This window comes from Crocodylus siamensis, chromosome 4 (genome assembly GCF_052110815.1).
Source record: "Crocodylus siamensis isolate JL-2025a chromosome 4, ASM5211081v1, whole genome shotgun sequence".
In the NCBI taxonomy this organism is placed as follows: Eukaryota; Metazoa; Chordata; order Crocodylia; family Crocodylidae; genus Crocodylus; species Crocodylus siamensis.
Window position 1 is genome coordinate 9126051 of NC_143398.1, and position 22515 is coordinate 9148565.

The 22515-nt window shown below is 43.5% G+C and overlaps 1 protein-coding gene across 2 annotated transcripts; it reads right to left on the minus strand.

Moving 5' to 3' along the window:
- Positions 1-135: 135 nt before the first annotated feature.
- On the minus strand, positions 136-22502 carry KIN (Kin17 DNA and RNA binding protein). 2 transcript variants are annotated; one of them, XR_016441702.1, is made up of 14 exons: positions 22341-22502; positions 19235-19329; positions 17138-17181; positions 16902-17024; positions 15890-16071; positions 14653-14701; positions 14274-14331; positions 12622-12748; positions 11825-11875; positions 11039-11107; positions 10083-10182; positions 6533-6633; positions 3163-3317; positions 136-1297 (listed from the first exon to the last, which is right to left on the minus strand). XR_016441702.1 is itself a non-coding variant. In XM_090041684.1 (13 exons), the coding sequence occupies exons 1-13, from the start codon at positions 22452-22454 to the stop codon at positions 3255-3257; spliced, it is 1176 nt and encodes a 391-aa protein (XP_089897810.1). In that variant the 5' UTR covers positions 22455-22502; the 3' UTR covers positions 136-3254. The 2 variants fall into 2 exon arrangements, 1 of the variants encoding a protein (XP_089897810.1); XM_090041684.1 differs by having other exon boundaries at positions 136-3317.
- Positions 22503-22515: the final 13 nt, after the last annotated feature.

Consider the following 22515-nt stretch of genomic DNA (forward strand, 5'->3'; position numbering starts at 1 on the left):
TCCTGACAATTAATCTAAAACTGTTTGGCTGCCGTTTAAACCCATTGCCTTGTATCTTGTTTAACAAACAAGACTTAGATAGCATGGACCAACATAGTCCATGCTCATAAGCCCAAGATTTAGATCACATGTAAATGAACTGTAACTTATATACTTTTACTTCAACATGGAAACAAATGCACTTTACAAATTAAAAATTTGCATTGCTATCTCTTCTATGTTCAAATGCAAATAAAATATACAACCTACACCAACAAACCTAAAATCCACACAAACTCATGGACAGCTTTTTTTTTTTAAATGGGTAATTTTACACAATATAAAAATGGCTAATGGTTCTGTTGCAGATGTTATATACTGGACAGCCTTCTAGAAAACAAACATCAAAAGAGCAGTGTCCAACAAGAGGGGAAAGTGCCATACTGCAATGAGCATAGATGCTGTAATAGTCACAAATCCTAAAACCAGCTTTGAACATCCTTTAAAATAGGTACATTAACAATATGTGGGAGCAAAATCTCAAACCTGATCAGTGAAGCAATGGGACTGGAAGAATGAACGTAGAGAGTTCCCAATATGTTTGATAAAAAAATAAGTACTTAACATTAGGCTCCTAAATCTATATGTAATCACCTAATAGACGATCTTGTCTACAAAATGCTGCATATCCAAGAGCTTCCCCTGACCTCAGTGCAAATATCATTGCTTTTAAAAAAAACTGGGCCACATATATTTAGGGCTCAACTGTAGGGCCTTTTACAAATCCTAGCCAGACTGTCTTGAGTTGATTCCTGGCTCTTTTTCTGAGGAAGTAACTCTTCTTTCTGTCCTTTATCTAGAAAACTGAGATATTGCTACTTGTTTTCTTTCACCCATACTGGGAGGAACTGCTTTGAGTGAGTGTGAAGTGTCATTTAACATCATGCTGATAAATTTCTTAAAACAAATTCCGAGGCAAGGTTTTCCTTAAGTCACTGTGTCACTGCTTGGCTTTGCATCTCAGTTACTCCTGGAGTTAAAAGAAGCAATTTTATCAGCAACAAAATGTTACACAAGAACATTAAACACAGTAGGTGTCAGAAACATGTGCAATCTATTATTTCACCTGCAGGGGTCCCTGCGAGACTGGTAATTCAAGTGGGGAAAAAAGGCACCTCAGGCAGAAAAATGTGCACACCAACGGAGCTCATCTCTTTTGCTAACATCAGGAACTTTCAGACCAAGGCATAGCTATATCTCAACCCATCGTCACTGTTTCTTTCACTATCCAGCCATTAGGTTGCTAGGGAAGATGTGCCTGTTAAGAAAGAAACAAGTCAAGTCAGCCCAGCCCCAGGGAACTGCTCTGAGTTAGCAGAAGGTCAGGCTTTATTGCTACTGAGACTGAAACATTGGGGACTCTTAGCCCATGTTCAGCAGCCTCCATTGGACAACAAGCCTCCTAGCTTTTCCACCAAAAACAGACATTTTCAGAGGGAAGACCTCCTAGCCACCGCTCCAGCAAAAGACAAGCATAAGGAACTACAGCCCCTTCCTTCTTGCTCTCCAGTCTGGTGAAAGATGCTCTGGGGATCACCAGCCCCTGCCAATCCCTATCAGCTCCCTTCTCTCCTGCCCCACACAATACATTTCCCACACTATTGCCAAATGCATTCATATCCACACAACACCTCGTTCTTTCTCCCCATCTTCTCTCACCCAAATAAATGACCTCTCCCGCTTCAACAGTGCCCTTCTAGCTTAAGTCAATACAGATCTCCCCTCTCCTTTCCCAACTATTTACACGATTCAGAACCACCGAGATACAGTGGCCCCCAAACCATCTAATGACTGCACTACTGTTACAATCAACATCCCCCCATTATGTGAACCTAATGCTTGTCACCCTCATATCTACCCTTCAGTTACATTTAAAGCTTCTCCAGCTCTGGGCCATGTATTTCTACACATTTGTACAGTGACCACCAAAAGGGAATCCTAGCTTAGTTCAAGTGCTACAAAAACACTAATAAAAGAGCGTGGATCAGTAGTGACTTGATTATATATTTTTTAAAAATCAAGTGGCCATAAACAAGCGATTTGTCCTCTGTAGTCAAACTTAGTTGGAGGAAAACCATTTCTGTCATGTTCCAAGAAGACAGAAGATCTAATTAGAGACACATCCAGCCATAACGTAATGCTCTGTCCTCTTCTGACAACAGTCTGTCACTTTTAGTTATCTGAACAAATAAGGCAAGACATTCACCTGCCCCCCTCTCTGCTGGTGCTCCCAGACAGCAGCAAGCCAACCGAGCAATCCTCCTGATTAGAAGGGGATACATGCTGAGAAAGAGCTGCTTTTATTCTAAAAATTGCTTTAAAAATAAACATTGTACAAAATCATGTCACAAAATGTGACATACTTGAAAACAGATTACAAGTAAAAGTGACTTGCAGTAGAGCTGAGAAACGGCAATAACAAGCACAAAAGACAAAGCACTGAGATCAGCTTGTATCACGTCACTGAGGAGATTGTGCACCCAGCTGGCCTCACAGATGTGCTCGTACTATAACTCGTGCCAGTAAAGGGCTCCATTTTGGAGTCCATGCAGGCAAGTCACCCACTGGTATTTACAGGAACTCTGACAGGACCAAGGGAAGCTTATCAAAATATTAAGAGAATTTCACTGTAACCTTAGAGTGATAGCACTAAAAACTGGTGGGTCACAATTTTAATACCACTCTTAGGTACATTATTGCAACCCTGAAACCTATTGTGTTGCAGCACTGTTACGTTTCTGCTAGTCTTTCAATCCCTTCACTTATTCCTGAAGGAAGAATTCAGTTTCGGTAGTTGGTCCAAAAGTACCTTAGACAAACTCTGACAATTATCACACAAGTAGCACCTGAATTAAGGGGCCCTTTTAAGGTTGAAATATTTTCTCGAATGTTTAACATGTTCACCAAGAAAAAAGTTCCAGCCTACAGATATCAGCAGCATCTTACAAAAGGAACTCAAATGGTTACAATATAATTCAACTTTCATACACAATCATCTGAAACAAAATTTCCACAAATACTTAGGTAATAGATTTACAGCAGTCTTTATATACACCCAGTTTGTTTGTGGTAAATCCTCTCTCTATATGCATCTATATTATAGAAATATACAAATACACATACTAATTAAAAACCCTGACATAGTAGAGTCTTGCATTTGTATGGAGAACATCGGTTTGATGTTTCCGGAAATCCATGGTGCCTTAACTCAAGTCTCAGGCAAGTTTGGAAATGTCTTCATACTGGATACTGTCAACGCGGCGTCCTTTTAAAGGCCCCTGCAGATGAACAAATCACAAGAAATAAGAGAAAAGATAAACCTGAGGTGATTTAAAATTATATGTGAACCCAAGTCATCTGCTTTTAGAGGCATTTAAAAAAAATGTTACGTGAATGGCACTGGAAATGAAAAATCTGCCTAGCAGCAAACTGGCATTTGTACACAACGCTGGACTAACTCTTATTGATTTTTAACTAATGTTCAACCTTAATCCATCAAAGATGGGACAAGGCATATATGAGCAAGGTCAGATTTTGGAGAAGACTGCATGTAATTAAATGAGCACAGGACAGGGTGGCAAGATTCAAGGAGACATTTATATGGAGAACAATGAATTTCAATTGTTTATGCTAACAGATTTTGGAAGGGATGTAAAATCTTGTACTTCCACCTCTATTTGAAATAAAAACAAGGTTTTCCATGGGAAAAGATGAAGCTGTATCTGCTCACTACATGGCTTTTCACACATTCCCCTTGGGAAACCTTTTTAAAGCAGCTGGCCAGGCACACATGACTTGCTTGCTGCCAGTGACTTGTTCCCCTCCTCTACCAGTTGCTGTCAAAAACCCTGGCAAACACCAAGGGAAAACAGTAAGATTGGCTGCAGGGGTGCAGAGCACTGCTGTAATGCAGCCCCTTTAAACTGTTCTTTAAAATAGCACCCCTCCTCTCCTGGCACTGAATCAGACCTTCATGGGCCAGATCTAGTCCGCTGGCCACAGGTTGCTGACACCTGCCCTGAGGCATCTGGTGCTGAAACATGGGATACAGGACTAGACCCTGGGTCTGCAATTCCCACATTGTTAGAGGAGAACAGCTACATAGACAGTGATGAGGAATTCCTTTGCAGATGCTCCGAAACAGGGCTGTATGAAACGGCTATGTTTCGATTTGGCTTCAGATTTGGCCATTACAGAGGGACAGTGATTTGTTTCAGTGTTTTGGATGACTGTTCCATTTCGATTTGGCCAAACCTGTTTCGGAGTTTTGATGCTGTTTTGGTGATTCGGCCACAGGCTGAAATGGGGAATCACCAAAACGCCTACAACTTTGTTATCTCTTGCCTGATTTAGATGTACATTGCAGGGATGGTAGCCCCTTCTGAGGGCATGAAGCCTGCCAAGTTTCAAGGAGCTGGTGAAGGGGTTCCTGGGAAACTGCACCTCAAACTGTTCAAACAAAACTTGTATCACTTGCTGGCAGCGGCAGCATGCTGTCATCTGACACACAGATCCGGGGGCCATGCCCCCCAGGAGGGCTGCGGGGCTGTGTCAGACTCCCAGGGGGTGTAGGCCCCCAGATTTGTGCATGGGATAATAGCAGACTGCTGCTGCCAGCTGGGAGTGGTGCCTGGCACAGCCTGTGCCAAGTACCAGGAAGACTGGCGCTGCCGCTGGCCCCAGCCAGCAGCAGCAGCCTGCTGTCATCCCATGTGTAGATCTGGGGGCCTGCGCCCCTGGGAAGGCTGCGGGGTTGTGCCAGACTCATCCTGAGAGGCACAGGCCCCTGGATCTTTGCGCAGGATGACAGCAGTCTGCCGCTGCTGGCTGGGGGTAGCACCAGCACTGGGTTCTTTCCAGTGCTCAGCATGGGCTGTGCCAAGCAGACTTAGGTCCCAGCCAGCAGGAGCAGCATGCTGTCATCCTGCGCACAGATTTGGGGACCCACATCCCCCAGGAGGGTTGAGGGGTTGTGCTGGACTCCTCCCAGCAGATCTGCACATGGGATGACAGCAAGCTGCCATCCCTCCCTCAGACCACAGAGATTGGAAGGGACCCCAGGGACAGATCACAGACACTGGCCAGCTACAGATGTCAGTATCAGAGCAGTCCTTTCCCCCCCCTCCCTCTTAGTTTCTGTTTCCCTGCAAGCCTGGCTCCAAAACCCTAAAATTTTCCAAAACGTTTCAGATGCTTTTGTTTTGTTTCGGAGATGTTTTGGAGCCTTCCGTTTAGTTTCAGAGTCAGTGTTTCAGGCCTTGAAACAGGTCGAAACACCTCCAAAATGAAATGGCTGCAGAAGTTTCGCACAGCCCTACTCTGCAATGTGCAAAGGGAATTCCTCAGAAAGCAATGCCTTTGCTATATATACACACAGGCCCAAGGGTATGGTCCTCTACTGTTGTGTGAGCTCTGAGGCAAAGTATGTGGTAAGGTCTTAACATTTCCCCGGAAGACTTTTTCCCCCTCAAGAAGTTTCCGTGTGCTTTTGATTGGATTGCAGGACAACTGCAAGCAGCTTTTTTGAAACATTCTTTGTGAAAGGAACATGAGAAACTACTGACCTTCCCACATGCTGCAAGAAGCCCTGTAACACCGTCAGACACACTGGTACACGTATAGATTTAGAAGCCTAATGTTAAGTACTTATTTTTTATAACAAATGTTGGGAATCCCTACACTGCATAAAACTCTAACTTGTAAAAAGCTCTAGAACCCCTCTAACTTGCATAAAAACTCACCACCCCCGGGCACCATCATTCAGTAGGTGATTATAGTGGGGGCTAGTATTTCAATGACAAAACTCTCATTGGCATTAATAACTCCAGAGGGAAAAAACAGCATCTTACGCTCAAGTGCAACTCAGAGAATATTTTCTGTGAGAAATGTGCTTTGTAACAAAAATGCAAATATAGTTTTTAACTATTAAGTAGCATGAACAAGGAAACTATATCCATTAAACAGCAAGCCACGTCCTATTTGGTAAATACTGTAAGAAAATTCATTCTTTTACGTGTATTGCTAAACCCAAGGGTTAAAGGATTAAAGACAGGAGGCATTTAAGGAAAGACCTGCAATTTCTGCAGATGAGTCTATGGCTCAAGGATTGGACTCTTACCTCACCTCAAGACCCATCAGTGAGCTGTGGTAGAGAGATCATCCTTGAATTGATGAATTCCTGCCAACGCTACGTTTAAGTTGAAGTCACTAAACAGTTTACAAGCATATCTATGAAATGAAATGTGCATATTCAGTATCTGGTTGTCCTTTAAAGGTAACATGGTCAATGCAATAGATAGGGACTTAGAAAACCTTGCTCCTAGTCTGACAAGCCTGTTGAAGGACTACAGGCACTGTGTGCCTGTAGTCCCTTCTGCTGATTTCCCATCAGCAGAAGAAGGATAATGATCTTGATTTCCTTTCTAAAGGGCTTGTGAGTCACAGATGAAAAATCCTACATAGGAGATGTGCCATTGTGTGAAACCGTACTTACAGAGTCAATTGTTATTGTAGCAGAGAAGCTCTTCTCGTTTATAGATTCCAAGATGCCTTCGTTTCCTCTGTAACCTCCATTTAACACCAAAACTTTCTTTCCTAAAATAGCAAAATAGGAAAAAATCTTTGTCCCAAGGAACTCTCAGCATCTTTTGACTTGTCCTTCTGTTCAGACAGCACAGGACAGAGATGCTTTGCAAAGTCCATATCAGAACTGCAGATCAGCGTTCATTAGCAGGCTGTTCTGAGATAATGCTCAGTTTTCCCCCAGGGCTTGTAAGTATCATGATGCTCTTTAGTTTAATACTAACAGATGGACATGTGCAGTGAACCCCATCTACAGAAGCTACTAACATCCCCTGGATCACTGCGCCCCTGCACTCTGCTCCCCATGTACCTTATACTCTTCTACTTCAGCAACCTTCTGCAACAGCTCCCACAACTTTCCTCAACCCAGGGCTGTGTGTATCTTCCCCTTGCCAGGGTTCCCTTTTCTGTTGCTGTACCATGCCCCTCCCACATTATGTGCCACCTTCCCTTCTCCAACCAAGGATCCTGGTCTCCCATTTTCCTTCTCTATGCATCTTCCCCCTTCCAATCTACCAGAGGGTTCTCTGTAATCTCCCATTCAGCCCAGGCCAGAAGCTGTGTCAGCTCATTTCCTCCCTCCCACCTACCCACAACACAGATCTTCTTCCTCTTCCTGCCAGGGGTTGTATGTGTTGCCTACACCCCCTTCCCTTTACAGAAGGGTCTCCATTCTCTTCCTAAGCCATGGGCTCTGTGTCCCCATGTCCTCTCACTCTCCATAAGGGCCTCATTCTAGATGCTGTGCCCCTCTTCTCTCCACACTCCTTTTCTCAAAGCCAAGGGGATCAGAGTATGCCCCTGCAAGCCAGTTGTCTAGCCCAATAGTTTCTGCAGGCAGGTTTTGTTCCCTGAGGAGCTCCTTAGCCAATCTTCCCAAATGCTGCTCAAGGGCTTTGCTTTAAGAAAACAAGCAAAAAACCAAACAAAACCAAACCCTTCTGCCTTGTTCTAAGCCAGGGATAGACAACGTTTTTTGGCTGGAGTGCCAAAAAAACCCACAAAGTCTACCTTAGAAGGTGCCGGCATGCCATAAAAACAAAATTGGGAAGGGGGTACCATACAAGGCAGGATGCACTGCATATTAATATATTTAATAATCATAAATGTTGCCCTTGTTGTTGTGTACTTTTTTTGTTAAGCATGTTGCAGTGAGAGAAAAAAAGAGAAGTAAGAGAATGAGGAGAGAGAGAGAAAGAGGGAAAGAAATTAAGAAGAGGGGAGAGAGAGAGAGAACCAGGCACGTACACACACACACACACACACACACACACACACACACACCCCCACCCCCCAGAACCAGAACAGACACATGCACACACACAACCAGAGGCAGACAAACATACCCAAACATGGGTGCACAGAGCCGGGCTGCTGGGACCAGTGGACAAAGTCTGACCTAATAACGCCCTGGGCCTGCTGGAGCCCCTGTACTTCCCTGGGGAGCCAGCCCCCGGGCTGCAGCATGGCCGGCCAAGGCCCCAGCCCAGAGCCTTCCCATCAGCCCAACTATCCACCCCGCACAGCTAAGCCCGCAAAGGTGTGGCATTCCTGGCAAGGGGCAGTGCCAGCTTCATCCCGGGGGGGGTGGGGGGGGGCTGAACCAGTGCTGGGCTTGGAGTAGGTAGGAATCAGGCTGGCTCAGCTGCAAGCAGCGCGGGCTCCATAGTTGGCAGCAGGTACACAGAGCTAGGGCTGGCTGCAGCCAGGAGGTTGCAAACAGCCACACACATGCCTCAGAGCAAATGGGGGGGGGGGGGGGGCCCTGAGGCAGCACAACCCTGGCCTCTTCCCTGCTGCTGACACAGAGCTGATGACTGGGCTCCGGAGCCCAGCCTGCGCTCTGGACCGCTGCAGCAAGCAGGCTGCAAACAGCTGTACCAGCCTATGGCATCAGCTCTGTTCTGGCACATGCACCTGCGCCTTAGAGTGGGCAGCGGGGTGGGCCTGAGGCAGCGCAACCCCAGTCTCTCCCCTGCTGCCAGTACAGAGCCAGCCTGGGCTCTGGACAGCTGCAGCAAGCAGTGGGCAGGCTGCAAACAGCTGCGCTGGGCTCCACAGCTCCAGCATCAGCTCCATGCTGGCAATAACTGCACATGCACCTCAGAGCGGACAATAGACATTCCCTCATTATCCAAATGCCCTGAAGCTGGGCTCTCTTAGCAGGGCTGTTTCCTCTTGAAGGGACAGGCTACCCCGTTCCAGCTCTCTTTTCCTGTTTTTTATTATTTCTGTTCTCTGTCACCTGCTGTTGTGACTCAGTGGTAGCATTCTTGTTCATCATGCAGGAGATATGAGTTCAATTCCTGGATGCACATATAACTAGAGGCACTGATGTCTCAAAAGTCTAAAGGGGAGATGGAAGTTTTGGCCAGCCTCCACTCCTCCATACTTCTGCCTAGGCATACATGCCAAAAGTCCAGGGATCCTGGTGTTTCATTTTAATCATGGAAAAATGTGGATTTGGGGTTTTCATTAACCAGAAATTGGGGATTTTTTTTTAAACTAGAGAAAACCAGGATCCCTGCTGATGACCTCTCACCCATATAACCATGATCCAGGACTAATAGTTGCCTACTACCTCTGCATCATACAGGAGGTCAAACTCTTAACATCTCTGACTTTCCTGGCATGGTGGCAGTGACTCATTGAGGTGGGTGGGCAGGATTGCCACTTGGCACACTGCATTGGGCCCTATCCCACATGGGCCAGGCCGCTGTTGGCTGCAGTGCCAGGACTGTGCAGCTGCAGTACCAACAGGAAGCCAGGAGGGGAAGGATGCGGGGGGGAGGAGGGGAGCAGAGGAATAGGTGTGCTGCATGGCCTGGCCTGGGCCCGACTGCAGCACAGCACAGTGGCACAGGACACATCCCTTCTGGTGGTGGCCAGCAGGCCAGATAGAATCAATTGATGGACCAAATACAGCTTGCAGGCCATACTGTGCCCACCCCTAAGTGAGAACACTCCCTGCATTGTTGGAACTGAGTAGCTGTGGTTTTCAAAGTTACTGCATTATAGATGAACATCTACAAAAATACTACCAAGATGTCTGCAAACTTGGCCAATTCTACATGTCTATACTAAGCATAATTTTGGAGGGAACAGGCAGTCTAAGAATGATGCAAGGCAATCAGGAAAGTTTTTGGCAAGCCATCTCTGCTATCGCCAATGGATCCAAAAAAATACTTATACATCCTTCTTAGAAGAGCATCATTCCTTTAGGAGAGGACTGTGAAAAATCCAAAAAGAAAAAACCCACAAAATTTCCACCAAGAGAGGCCACAAGATAGTTGGAGAATTGCCAGAATATCAGAACTCAACGTGGATAAGAAATGTGCTTATTCAGAGATGTAGCAAAAAGAGGCTTCTTGCCAGAATCTTCAAGTGAAGGCTTAGGAATTACAGCTTAAAGAATGAAAGCACAGATAATGATTTGATGGCTGGTTTTGAAATGAATTTACCTGGTGCCGGGATTACTGTCTCTAGATGCGTCTGGTCAAGTTTCAGCTTGTCTCCAGAATCAATCATCTTTACCACTGCTGTGTATTTGTCGATTACTTCCTGTCATGGAAAATCAAATATATTAGGAAGAGTGGTGATGGGGAAGAGAGGATACCACATACAACTATTTTTTTAAAGAGAATAATAAAGTGACACACAGAGAAGAGGATTCTAAGCAAATAGCTTAGAAATAATTGTGCTTTGAATTTTTCTGAAGGTTTAATTTAAAAATGAGCAGATATCCAGGAACATAACTTTACTGCTGAGCTAGAAATAACTAGAGATTTCAGGCGTCCAAACTGAGATGTTTAAAAAGGACCTGATTTTCAAAAGAAGTTGGGAACCCTCATTTTTTAAATGATGCTCAGTTGCTTAGTCATTCTGCATTCCCACTTGAAACACTTTAAAGCATCAGTTTTGTCATGTTTGACCAGATCAGCTGTCTGGTCTAATAAAGTTTTTTGTCTCTGATAGTAGCCATAAAAGGCTGTGTCAGAACAGCAGAGGCAGGCTTGGCCAGCTGAAAAGCTTCTGAACACACAGGATACGTGTTCAAAGATAATTTGGGATTTTTTCTTGTCAGGGCAGAGTTGAAATCCTTAGGTACCCCCCAGAAACCAGATGACTTTATGGTTTAAGGAAAAAGTCAGCCATGTGATCAGATCCTCAAAATAAAACAGATCCAAGAATAAACTTTAATAAGGAGGACCAAATAAAAGAGTGAAGGATCCAGGAACACATTAACACAAACTACAAAGTTATGGGAAAACCTGTATTCTGACCGTTGAAATTCAACTTCTAGCAACTCCAATATCTGAACAAAACCCTGAGACGTATTTTTTTGGTTGTTGTGGAAACACACCCACCTCCCATTACTGTATTCAAACTTTTCCCAAATTAAATGATCTGTACTCACCTTAACAACTGCCTTCTTTTTGTGATACTTCTCACCTAGCTTTTTTGTTACAATTTTTACAACAATCTCCTGGATGAAGAGTGGGGAAAGAGAGAGAGAAGAAAAGGCTACGTACAGTACACACGGTTTAGTGTCCCTCTTCAACTATTTTTTAGCTTAAGTTGTCCCACCCATACAGACTGCAATTTTCTGTTATGTAGCATCAGAAAGCAAAGATGCTAAGACTTGCTGTTTATGCTAGTGCTACAGCATGTTATTTGCTTCAACTGAAACATTTTTGTTTTAAAAGCATATTTCAATTTGATTTTGGTACATCAAACAGCAACCACAGACATCGCACTACATCTTGAAGCTCTGGATTTAACTGCATGCGCCTTCTACTTACATTTCAAGAACCAATTCTGCTAGCGGATTCCTAAACCTTTATGTAGCCCAGTAGCTAGTGTGGAAGAGGGTCAAACTTTGCTAGAATAAATTACAAGTGCATCCAAAGAAACTTGAATAGTACTCATCCTTTAACCACAGAGTAACCCACCACAACAAAAAAGAGGGTAAATATCTGAAGCATCATGCCATAGAATAGTAAAAACTGTAAAACTAGGGAAATTAAATCAGTTTACAAAATCCGGGAGCAAGTCTTGTATGACAATTTTTCTTTCTGAAAAATGAAAGAGCATTTGTTTCAAATTCAGCCTTTGGATCTAGACACTGCAAATCAAGAGCTCTATGCATATACTCAAAGGGCAGAATTTTCCTTGATAGACTTGTAATGGTTTAGGTACTTACAGGCTGCAACCAGTAGTCTGTCCGGGCCGTTTTTTTCTTTTCTTCTTCAAACTATGGAAGAAGAAGAAAAAAAAGTGTCAGTCACCATGTCACTATTTTCATATGAAAGCAATGTTCCCCTTCCCAAACAAATTCTATATATTCTGGTAAAAAAAAACCCAAACAAGCTAAAGTGGGTTAGTGAAAATATTTTATTTTTATGTAACAATCTGAGGAAGTCCAGAAATATGAGTTAAAATAAGGGTGTTTCTGTTATATTTAGTCCAGCCAAAGGTTTAGACTCATTTTCTTTTCTGGTAGAATAAGGACTCTGTAGCACAGGGGTCAGCAACCCCCAGCATGTGTGCCGAGCATGGCACACAAGGCCATTTTGCTTGGCACACAACCACCAGCCCGGGCTCTAAGCAGCTGCTGTCAGCCACAGAGCCAGGCTGCTCCCAGCAGGCGGCTGGGAGGCTGCAAGCCCCGCTGCAAGCAGACTGGGTTCCTAGGGCCGGCTGCAGCTGGGAGGCTGCAAACAGCTGCTCCGGGCTCCAGCATGTCAGCACCCCGGCACCTTCCAAGGTAGATATTGTGTTTTTTTCAGCACTCTGGCCAAAAAATATTGTCTACCCTGCTGTAGCGGGTAGCAGTGCAGCTTATGAGGCACTGGTATGAAACAGAGCAAGCTGCTATCACCACTCAAGCGTGAGCTGGACCCTCCAATCCTCGTTAAAGTTAGCCCAAGGGAGAGTGCATTAAATGACACAACTTGTCATTAAAAAGGCATGCAAGGTTATATATGAGCTCTACTATACCTCCATGATCTCATCCAGCGCAGATTTCTTCTTTTTCTCCTTTGATTGACCGGAGCTTTGACCAGTTTCTTTCCGTTTAACCGATCCGGTTCCTCCCACCATCTTCAGTGCACTGGGCCCAAGGACACTGCCGGAAGAGGGGTGTGACTAACGATGAGATAGTGTTTTCATAATCAGTCTCAAAACTGACACTGCTACAGAGATGTAGCTGATTAAATAAATTGTGCAAACAAGTGCTACTGATTTTTTAGACACCCCAACCCCCAAACCTATGTGGACTCCAACACAAACAGGAGCGGATCAATTTGCAGGATTATGGTATTAGATCATAACCTCTTTGGAACACATGCTTTCTTTTATAGTCTGATTATAGGCAGCACCAAAATTAGTCTACTGACCATGCTAATTTACTGGCTTGAAGACTTTGATGGATCCCTTCAACCAACTGTTACTTCCAGCCATAGCATAGGGTAATTTTTCTGACACTGCAGAGATACAGCTGGTAGGAAACAAACCTGTAGTACAATTAACTAATAGAACCCCTCAGGGTGCATTGGAACATATGTTTTTGTTTCCTTGGAAAAAGCCGATGCCTCTAGAGGACAGGCAAAGCAATGAAGATGCCATATCTGTAGGATTCACAACTAGATATGAATCCATCAGTGTTTGCTCTAGGCCTGAAATTCCCTATTAACATTGACTTCTTTTACACATCATGAGAAATGCAGACCTACCATATCCTCAAAGATTTAGCTTAATTCCACTGAGTACCACAAATGCTCACAGAACTGTATTTCTTAACAGGTGGAGTAAGAAATTCTGTTCAGGGAACTCTGTATGCTGAGTTCTTTAACACCCTGTATTTACAAATAATTTATAAGTATGCCTTACAGTGTTTAATCTTTGTCTACCAGTTTGTTGTCTCATTTTCTGTCTGGCATACGTCCCGTCACAGCTCTTATCTAAAAGTTTATCTTGTGATGATAGGAAAGCTTTCATTTTACTTGTAATATGTTTAATTACAATATTGTCCTGTGAAAGAGGATTTATCATCAGCCAAATGGTTTTACAAGTGCAGAAACTTACTGTTGCTTGTACTATCAATTCTTTTCTCCTGTATTGCTTGCAGGTAAGCAATTATGATTAAATTCAGCAAAGTTTGAAAAAAACTGGTTTAGTTTCACCCTCCAGAATGCTGAGCAGCAAAAATGTATCAGAAGCAACTGAAGACAGTGATGAAAACACATTGTACAAGCCAAAATTAACTAACTCAATAAACAATAGGCAGACAGCTGCATATTGCTGATATGCTTTAAAAAAAATTTTGATCATATACCATATCCCTCTCCTCACCTTATAAGAAGTGTTTCTTTGGAGCTGATCCTGCAACTGGTTTCTAATTCCCAGACATCCATATAAAGCCTTAATGAGTTTAGGAGCCTACTTTTAATTTAAGCCAGGTCAAAGACTTGAAGGCCAGAAAGAAACATTGCATTTTCTAATCTGCTCTACTTCATAGCAGGAGCAGGCGTAAGACTATAAAACTGCCAGGACAAAAACTGTCCCCTCCATATGGCAACTACCGAACACAGGTAAACCATAAATTATATATGTAATATATAATAAGGGATGGCCTTAGCATCTTTTCTCACCTTGTTTTGGAAGATGCTGCTACCGAAGTACTTGCACCTTTGTTTAAATTAAATGCAACTACAAAATAAGAGAGATGTTACTCATTTCTACCCTTTAAACACATGTCCATTTAAAGATGTGACAATATAAATAATCCCAAATGAACAGGGCTACAGATTTAGACAGATTCACAATTTAAATGCTTTGCCTCATCTATTCAAATAAATTACTTTTCTTAGTAAAAGAACACATTGCATTTCTATAGCACTTCTCAATAAAGTCAGAGTAGTTTACAAAACACCAAGTAATTCTCAAACTTCACTCTTCTAATATATCCACTGGACCCCACAAATGCCCTTTTTAAGTTACAAACATTTATATGTTTAAAAATCTAGTTACCTTTTTCTTCATCATTGTCTCTGTTTAGTTCAGTATAGACAGGCCTTTCCTGCCAACATAAAACACAACAATTGCAGGGGTCAGATAAACCACTGGCACTGCACATCGTTGCTGGCAATCATTAATTAGCTTGATTTTACAGTTTACTGTAATGGGCATACAATACCAGGCTGACCTGGTCCATAAAGACAATTATGGATAGAAGACATTACCTTGTTAATGCTTTTTGCAGCATTCTCTCATTGTCTATATATGGATATAATTTGAAACAGACCAGCTCCAACCTTAGTTTAAAATTGTTTAAAACTTCACAGATTTCATAGACAGGGCTGGAACGGACCTTGGATGATCACCGAGTCCAGTGCCCTGCCCCAGGGGCAAGAAGTCAGCAGGAATCATAGGATCCCAGCAAGAAATTTCTCTTGAAGGCATTCAAACTAGGTGCTTGAACCACCTTTGGTGGCAGGCTATTCCAGACCTTTGGAGCTTGGACAGATCATCCCTTAGCCTGTGCTTTTCCAGGCTGAAGAGTCCCATAGCTCTCAGCCTCTCATCATAAGGTCCGTTTTCCTGACCTCTGAACATGCGTGTGGCTCTTCTCTGGACTTACTTATGAGGAAGTGGAATTGAAAGCTAAAAGTTTAAATCCCAGACATCAATGGGTTAATGAGTCCTGGAGCAATGCCAACAACCACGAGGTAAAATGCATGTCTGAGGAATTCTCTGCTGGATTATTCCAAGGTACCTATGGGCAAGAGCAGAGGGTTGTGAAAGGGAACTCCCATAGGGGCTCCCTGCTCCGCATATGCAGAACCTGCCACCATGAAATTTCCAAGATGTGCAGGATCAGATCCCTGAAGCCATGGGAGCACCTGCCTGGGCAGTTGGAGAGCTCTGGGCTATGCACCCTCTGCCACCATAAAGCAAACTGGTCTCCAACGCAAAAAAGTGACACAAACATTTACCATCTCTTGTCATGGCCACAATTTGGGGTATTTATAGCATGAAAAGGGGCAAGAACATCTATTTGCTTGGACTTTGTGCTGTCATAAATTTTTTTATGATGGCACAAAGGCAACATCTGCTTGCAGGCAAACGCTGATCAATCAGAGCCTAGTAAGCGCAAATTGCATTCCAATGCAAGATTCAGGTGGAGTGGTTCTATATCTACATATATATTATATACTTAAAAAGCACTTTTTTGCCCTGAAGTTTGATATACACTGTATTTTCTCACCTGATCTTTCCCCTCTAAACCTCTTCTAACCTGCTCTTCAATGAATTTAGCCGTTTTTTCTTCATCATCAAGGTCTTGCTTCTTTTTCTTCTCTTGTTCTAGCTGTCTGCGGATAGTCTCTGGGTCCCTGTCAATGTACTGAATGTACCAGCCTTTGGGAGTCTCATCCACTTTGCAAAGACCTTAAAAGTGCACGTATTAAAAGTTCCCGTCAAAGCCAAACCAGAAAAAAAACAATGTTTATTTAAAACATGATATTCATAGAAGAAGTAATATGCAAAGACATTTTTCACTGACCATGTTTTGTATATTAATGAACGGACAACTGTAGTACTTCCCCCTCCAGTACTATTTTGGGAAAACTGATTTTAAACTCTCATAAAAACAAACTTCAGCTAATCTGATTTATTTGGAAATAGGACAGTGAAGCTAGCATAGCAAGGTAAGTACTTCAGCTTCCTTTATTTAATGAAGAAAGCATTTCCTTTTTAACTAGCAATAAAAGTAAAATAGATACATATAAATTATATATAGCATATCCTTATTTATATGACATAAAAGGTTACTAAATTGAATCATCATTATTACTGCTAATGTTATTGGAATGCGTTGACAGTGACTATGTCACTCACAAGTGAATCCACAGAGGTCACTATAAATAAATGCTTATAAAAACCTTTTATGACACTACACTACCAAAATTCTCTGCATCTTGCACTCAACAGAAAGTTAATTACTGTAACTATTAAAAGTTTAGCCTTTCATTGGTCCAAAGAATTAAGACTGACTTCCCAATTGTTCTGCCACCACACTTTGCAGAAAGATTCTGTATTTGGGAAACATTTCTGTGCTAGTTTCTATTGTTGTTTCCAATGACAATAGCTGATAACTCATCACAGGTTAGTAGTAATTCTGGTGAATACGAGTTAACGGACGGATAAAACAGGATAAGGTTCATTGCAGACTTGGTTACCACTGATTTTGAAATGTATCATATGCATATTATAATTACCTTCTCTCCCTAACCATTTAGTAAAATCAGTCAGCGTTTCCCACTGTGTGGCATTCATGTGGATATGCTCTCGATGGCTGATATATTCATTGTACACAATATTATTGTGGACTCTCTTTGTTCCTAAAAAAAAAAATTCATTAAATACAGGTCAGCCACTGAGGAAAAACTGATTTTAATTTGTTATTAAGGTATTAAGGGGAAAGAGAGAAAGAAATCCCAGGCCATGTATTTACCAAATCTCCTCCTGAGTAGTTCCAAGAAATCATTTCGAAATTCCCTATGGAATAAAGAAAATAAGCTCTTTAAATATACTTGTAGTTATATAGCATTTCTATTTTTAAGTGACAGTGGAAATTATTCACAATATAAAAAAAGTATTCAATTAAAATTAATGTCATCATATTCAGATAATCATTTCCTGTTCCACTGGCATTCCTATATTTGTAGGTCTTAAAAAGCAAGCGAATGTGCACATGCACACATACACCACATGAACACACATGCATGCACGTGCGCACACATGCTCACACATTTCACCTTTGATAAATGAGCACCCAACCAGATAGAAATGCAGCTATTCCCTTACTACTACCTTCAAGGAGTTACTAATGTTACTATAACCTGCAGCATTAATACATTCTGATGGGTGGGTGACACATTCTGATTGGCTTACAAGGTAATGAAAAGGGTTGTAGCGTGGTAACAACATCTCACCAGAGATCTAGAGACATGAATTTGAGCCTTTCTGGATTCATGCTAGACATTGCGCCAAGTCAGCTTTGCTGCCAGTGGGTACCTGGTCATTCAAATCAAGGAGCTAAAAGTGGCTGGACATGATCAGTGGCTGGACCCATCGCTCCCTTGTGTGTGGACAGCTAACAGAAATTGGTATGCCTTAGCCAGGCTAGACTGATAGGCTACCCTATGCTCTGGATAGACCTTTGAATAAAGTAGTGCCACTTGATGTAAGATGCTTAAACAGAGAATGAAATTTTCAAAAGCCCCACTAAGTTCTGATGAAACTTACCACTTAATTTTCCAAACACCTGTTTAAAAAGTTAGCCACTGAGTGCAGTACAACAAAATATCACCATTCATTAACACTCGGGATCTTCTAAGGAAATCCACTGCAATATAAGAAGACTGCACAGTAGGGGTGCACTGATAAAGATTTTCTTAGCCAGTACCAATAGCCAATTATTCACCAGGCATATCGGCCAGCACTGATCCTATAACCGATTTACAGGAATGCAGCTGGGCAATGTAGACATCAGTTCCCTGCAGGTAAGTCTGTAGAGGGGAAGGGGCATGGGTGGTGCAGATTGAGACCACCCTCAGTGAGGGAGGCAGAGGTAGGGGCAGGGTGGTGAATGGGACCCTGGGGCTGGGATGGGATGGAGCCGCAGATGGCTCGTGCAGGGGATCAGTGTCCTGGCACTTAAAAATGGTGGTGGGGTCGCTTGAACTAAAGCTCATTGAATGAGTTTTAGTTCAAGTGCTGCCACCACCATTTTTAAGTGACAGGACACTTTTAACCAGAGCAGAGCCGAGTGGGGCAAGGGCGGGACTCTCCGCCCTGCTGCCTCTGCCCCAGGAGCTGCGTAACAGCCATGCCGCATCCCCTGCCCATCTGGAAGCAGCAAGTTATGCCTCCTGGTGCTAGGTGGGCAGGGGGCATGCAGCTAGCACGTGACTCCCAGGGCAAAGGCAGCAGGGCTGAGAGCCCCAAGCCTACAGTGAGCAGCCTGCATCCACACTCACCCTGCTCAGCTCTGGTCCTAAAAGCATACCAGAGCTTAAAAATGGTGGCAGTGGCGCTTGAACTAAAACTCATTCAACAAGCTTTACCTTAAGAACCCTCACCGCCATTTTTAAGGACTGGGACACCAATCCCCTGGACAAGCCACCCACGGCTCTGTCCCACTCCCTGCCCCGGGGTCCCATTTCACCACACTGCCACAGCCCCAACCCCTCTCGTTAACTCACCATGATGACCTTGATCTGCCTCCCCACGCTCCTTTTCTCACCCGTGCCCCCCGCAACTTACCTACAGGGCAGTGCTCTCCATGCTGCCCAGCTGCATTCCTAGGCGCATGCGTGCATGCAGCTACATGTATGCATGTGGTGTCTGGGGGCCCCAGTCAGAAGGCATATTATATTTATTGGAACATTATTAGCTACACCAGTCAAAAAAAAGCTGAACGCTGATAATGTTAAATTTCCTTTTATTGATGCCAATTTAATATGGCACCAATATACTGGTGTACGTCTGCTGCACAGGGGTTCACCTGCAGGATCACAGCTTAAGGGGGGATATGGGGAAAACTTACTCTGAAAAATAGTCCATAAACTGCTGAGGGTTTTCAGAAGCCAGCAGTAGCTGCCTCTGGTGGGATTCAGACATACAGTGACATTTGAAGCCATTCTGCAAAAAAACCCAAACAAACGAAAAAGAAAGAAAGAAAATGAGTGTGTTGTGTCCCTTGACTCTATGGAGTTGACATTTTAAAGAGCAACAAACTACAAGGAAAGGTTTTTAAGTAAAACTGACCCCTGGTACAAGTAACACTAATGTTTCACAGCACATAGGGCTAAAGACCAAGTAGATTCCCTTTGCTTTGCCACTATCCCACTCTGTGTTCCCCACTCACATGTGCCAGTTCCGTCTCTTCCCTTATAGCCTTTCATGCCCAGAACTCCATCCTAGCATAGCCAGCATTTATCTATTTGGCACTTCATCTGCATGTGTTTATTGGCACTATATCCTGATGTTCATATAAGGGTTTGACCTTACAGTTCTCATAGACTTCCCAGCTACATACACTCAGCAGGTTCACATCAGCTTCGTATCAATCCCATGGGTTCTGATTGTGCAGTTTTGGGGGGGTTTTAAAGTATGATGATACAATGATCACAAAACAAGGAAAAACATATTCACAATTTTATATATAAATTTTGCAGCCAGCCAGTTGCCTCGGGTGTAGCATTGTGCAAATCCAATAAAGTCTCATTAAATGTAACAAGAGGGCATTCAGAGGTGATGTGGTTCAAAGCTTGAAAAGGGACACCATGGTCTCAGTTCAGTGAGCTAATCCAGCCCCATCTATGTAATAGAAATCCGCATCTACCATGTCCTGCCCTGATTCGGTTTAGCGAAGACAAAAAGATGTCTGGGGAGATCAAAGCCAGCTTGTCTAATGGTGGAATTTGTAATAGTTTCTGTATTAAGGGGTGAGCCACTCTTGTATCCAGGCATCTTGGATGTTGCGTCTTCCTCAAGCTGAACTGCTGTTCTCCAAGCGAGATGTCTAGATTCCTATACGCTGATATCATAGTCCTGGTTACACAACAATCTTATTTCTCCAGAGCAGTACTCACATCTGATCCGAATACTTTAGATACCTACTTTAAACAATAGCATCTGCACCCAAGCCCTGAAAACAGCAGTGTCTACATTTGACTTGAACAATAAATAGGCTAATTATCAATCCATTATTGTTTTCAGAGATCAGCTCCTACATTATAACAGTACTCCTAAATATTTAGGAATCATCCTAGATAGAACGCCATCCTATAAAAAAAAAAAAACTTAACTATGACAGCAAGTAAGTTAAGAACCTGCAAAAGTTTGCTCCAGCAACTTACTGGGACTTCTTGGGGAGCTGATGCTGATGTGCTGAGATCAACAGCTTTAGAGCTGATCTACTTTTCGGCAGAATACCGTGCCTGAATCTGGTTAAACACTCCTCGTACTGATAAGGTTGACATATAACTCAACCAAGCAATGTGAATCATTACAGGAACAATCTGATCCACCTGTCTTCAAGGGCTCCCTATCCTTAGCAACACACATCCACCCCACTAAGAAGAAAAAAAAGTCTTAACTAAATAAAGGACTAAAATAACAAAAATAACCTGCAGCTGCCTATACACAAAGATCTCTTAAACCAGCTTTTCTCAACCTGTGGGTTCTGATCCAAAAGTGGGTCACAAGAATATATGAAAGGGTCATAAAAAAACTTTAAAAACAGATCAACACATTTGAAAAATGTATTCTCCTTTAAAGGAGAAAAGGATGGGCAACCATGGATTTTCCCTTGCAGGCTGGCAGTGCTCCAGCCTGCAAGGGGCTGCTTGGTGCCCCCTCCAGCCCACACACAGAGGGTTTGAGGGCAGGAGACAGAGGGTCGGAAATGAGGGACCCTGGGACAAGACTGGCTATCAATGTTTACAAATGGGTTCTGGTACAAAAAATTGTTGAGAACCACTGTCTTAAACCCACCACATCTGACAGAAAAGTCTAGACATCCCACTTGGAGAACAGCAATTCAACTTGGGCAAGATTGTGCAGTCATAATAGTACACTGGTTATTTTACTCACCCGAGTAGTTTTATTAATTAGCCGCATGACTGGGACCCTCAGGGTTTGAGAACAAGGTGCTGAACAACGCACCCAACCTAAAAGCACCTTAGGGGAGGCAGATAGAGGATGCTGAGGGGTGGAAAGGACTTCAGGAGGTCACATCTAGTCCATTCTCCCCTGCTCAAACCAGGACTATCCCCAACCAGATCATCCCAGCCAAAGTTTTGTCTAGATGGATGTTAAGCCTCTAAGGATGAAGAGTCTACCACCTCTCCGGGTAACCTGTTCCAATGCTTTACTACCTTTCTAGTGAGAAAGTTCTTCCTAATATCCAACTTAAAACCTCCTTTGCTGCAACTTGAGCCCATTGCTCCTTGTTCTGTCACCTCCCCACACTGAGAACAGTCCAGCTCCATCCTCTTTGTAACCCCCCTTGCAGGGAGCTGAAGGTTCCTATTAAATCCCCTCTCAGCCTTTTCTTCTCCAGCCTAAATCACCCCCCTTTTCTGATCCAGCGGGAAAGCATCCAAATCATCCCACGTTGAGAGTGGGAAGCACGCGATACCAAAGAAAAGAGACTGGAGAACAAATCAGGGCAGAAACGAACGTGAATGAAATGCTGCTGTGCTTTCCCAGCCCAGCTTAGCTGCAGAGCAGGTGGGCTCCCCCTCCACACACTAAAACGGAGGATCACACAGCAACAATGTTGTCAGGTGTATGATATGTTGTATTTATGATCGTTTCAACCCCTATACGATGCACAATCAATAATAGTAAAAAAAGAAAAGTGTTCAAATATACAATCAATTCTGAGGCAGCTCATCGCTGCAGCCTATGCAAGACCCAAGTCACTCTCAGGGAGTCTTAACCGACTTTAGAGGACCCAAATACAACCTGCGAGAGGCTCCCTTCAGCCCTTTCCTACCACGGTTGCCTCAAAATAAACGCTTCAGCTTGAAGGATCCCTTTCTCCCTGCACTGGCGACTTACAGTGGAAGTGAATGAAACCAGGGAGAATTCGCATGCTCATTTGCATATTTTTAGGAAACGAGACCAGGCCCGGCCGCGCTCACCTCGTCGCGACACTGCTTCTGGCACATCTGGCAGTACCAGCGCAACTTCTGAAGCCCCTTGGACTTGATGCGGTTGGCGATGGCCTTAGGGCTGAGGAAATCCGACTTGCCCATGGTGCCACCGGTTGCCCAGCGCCCTCACGGCTCCGCCGGAAGCGGAAGGCGGCGGCGCCGG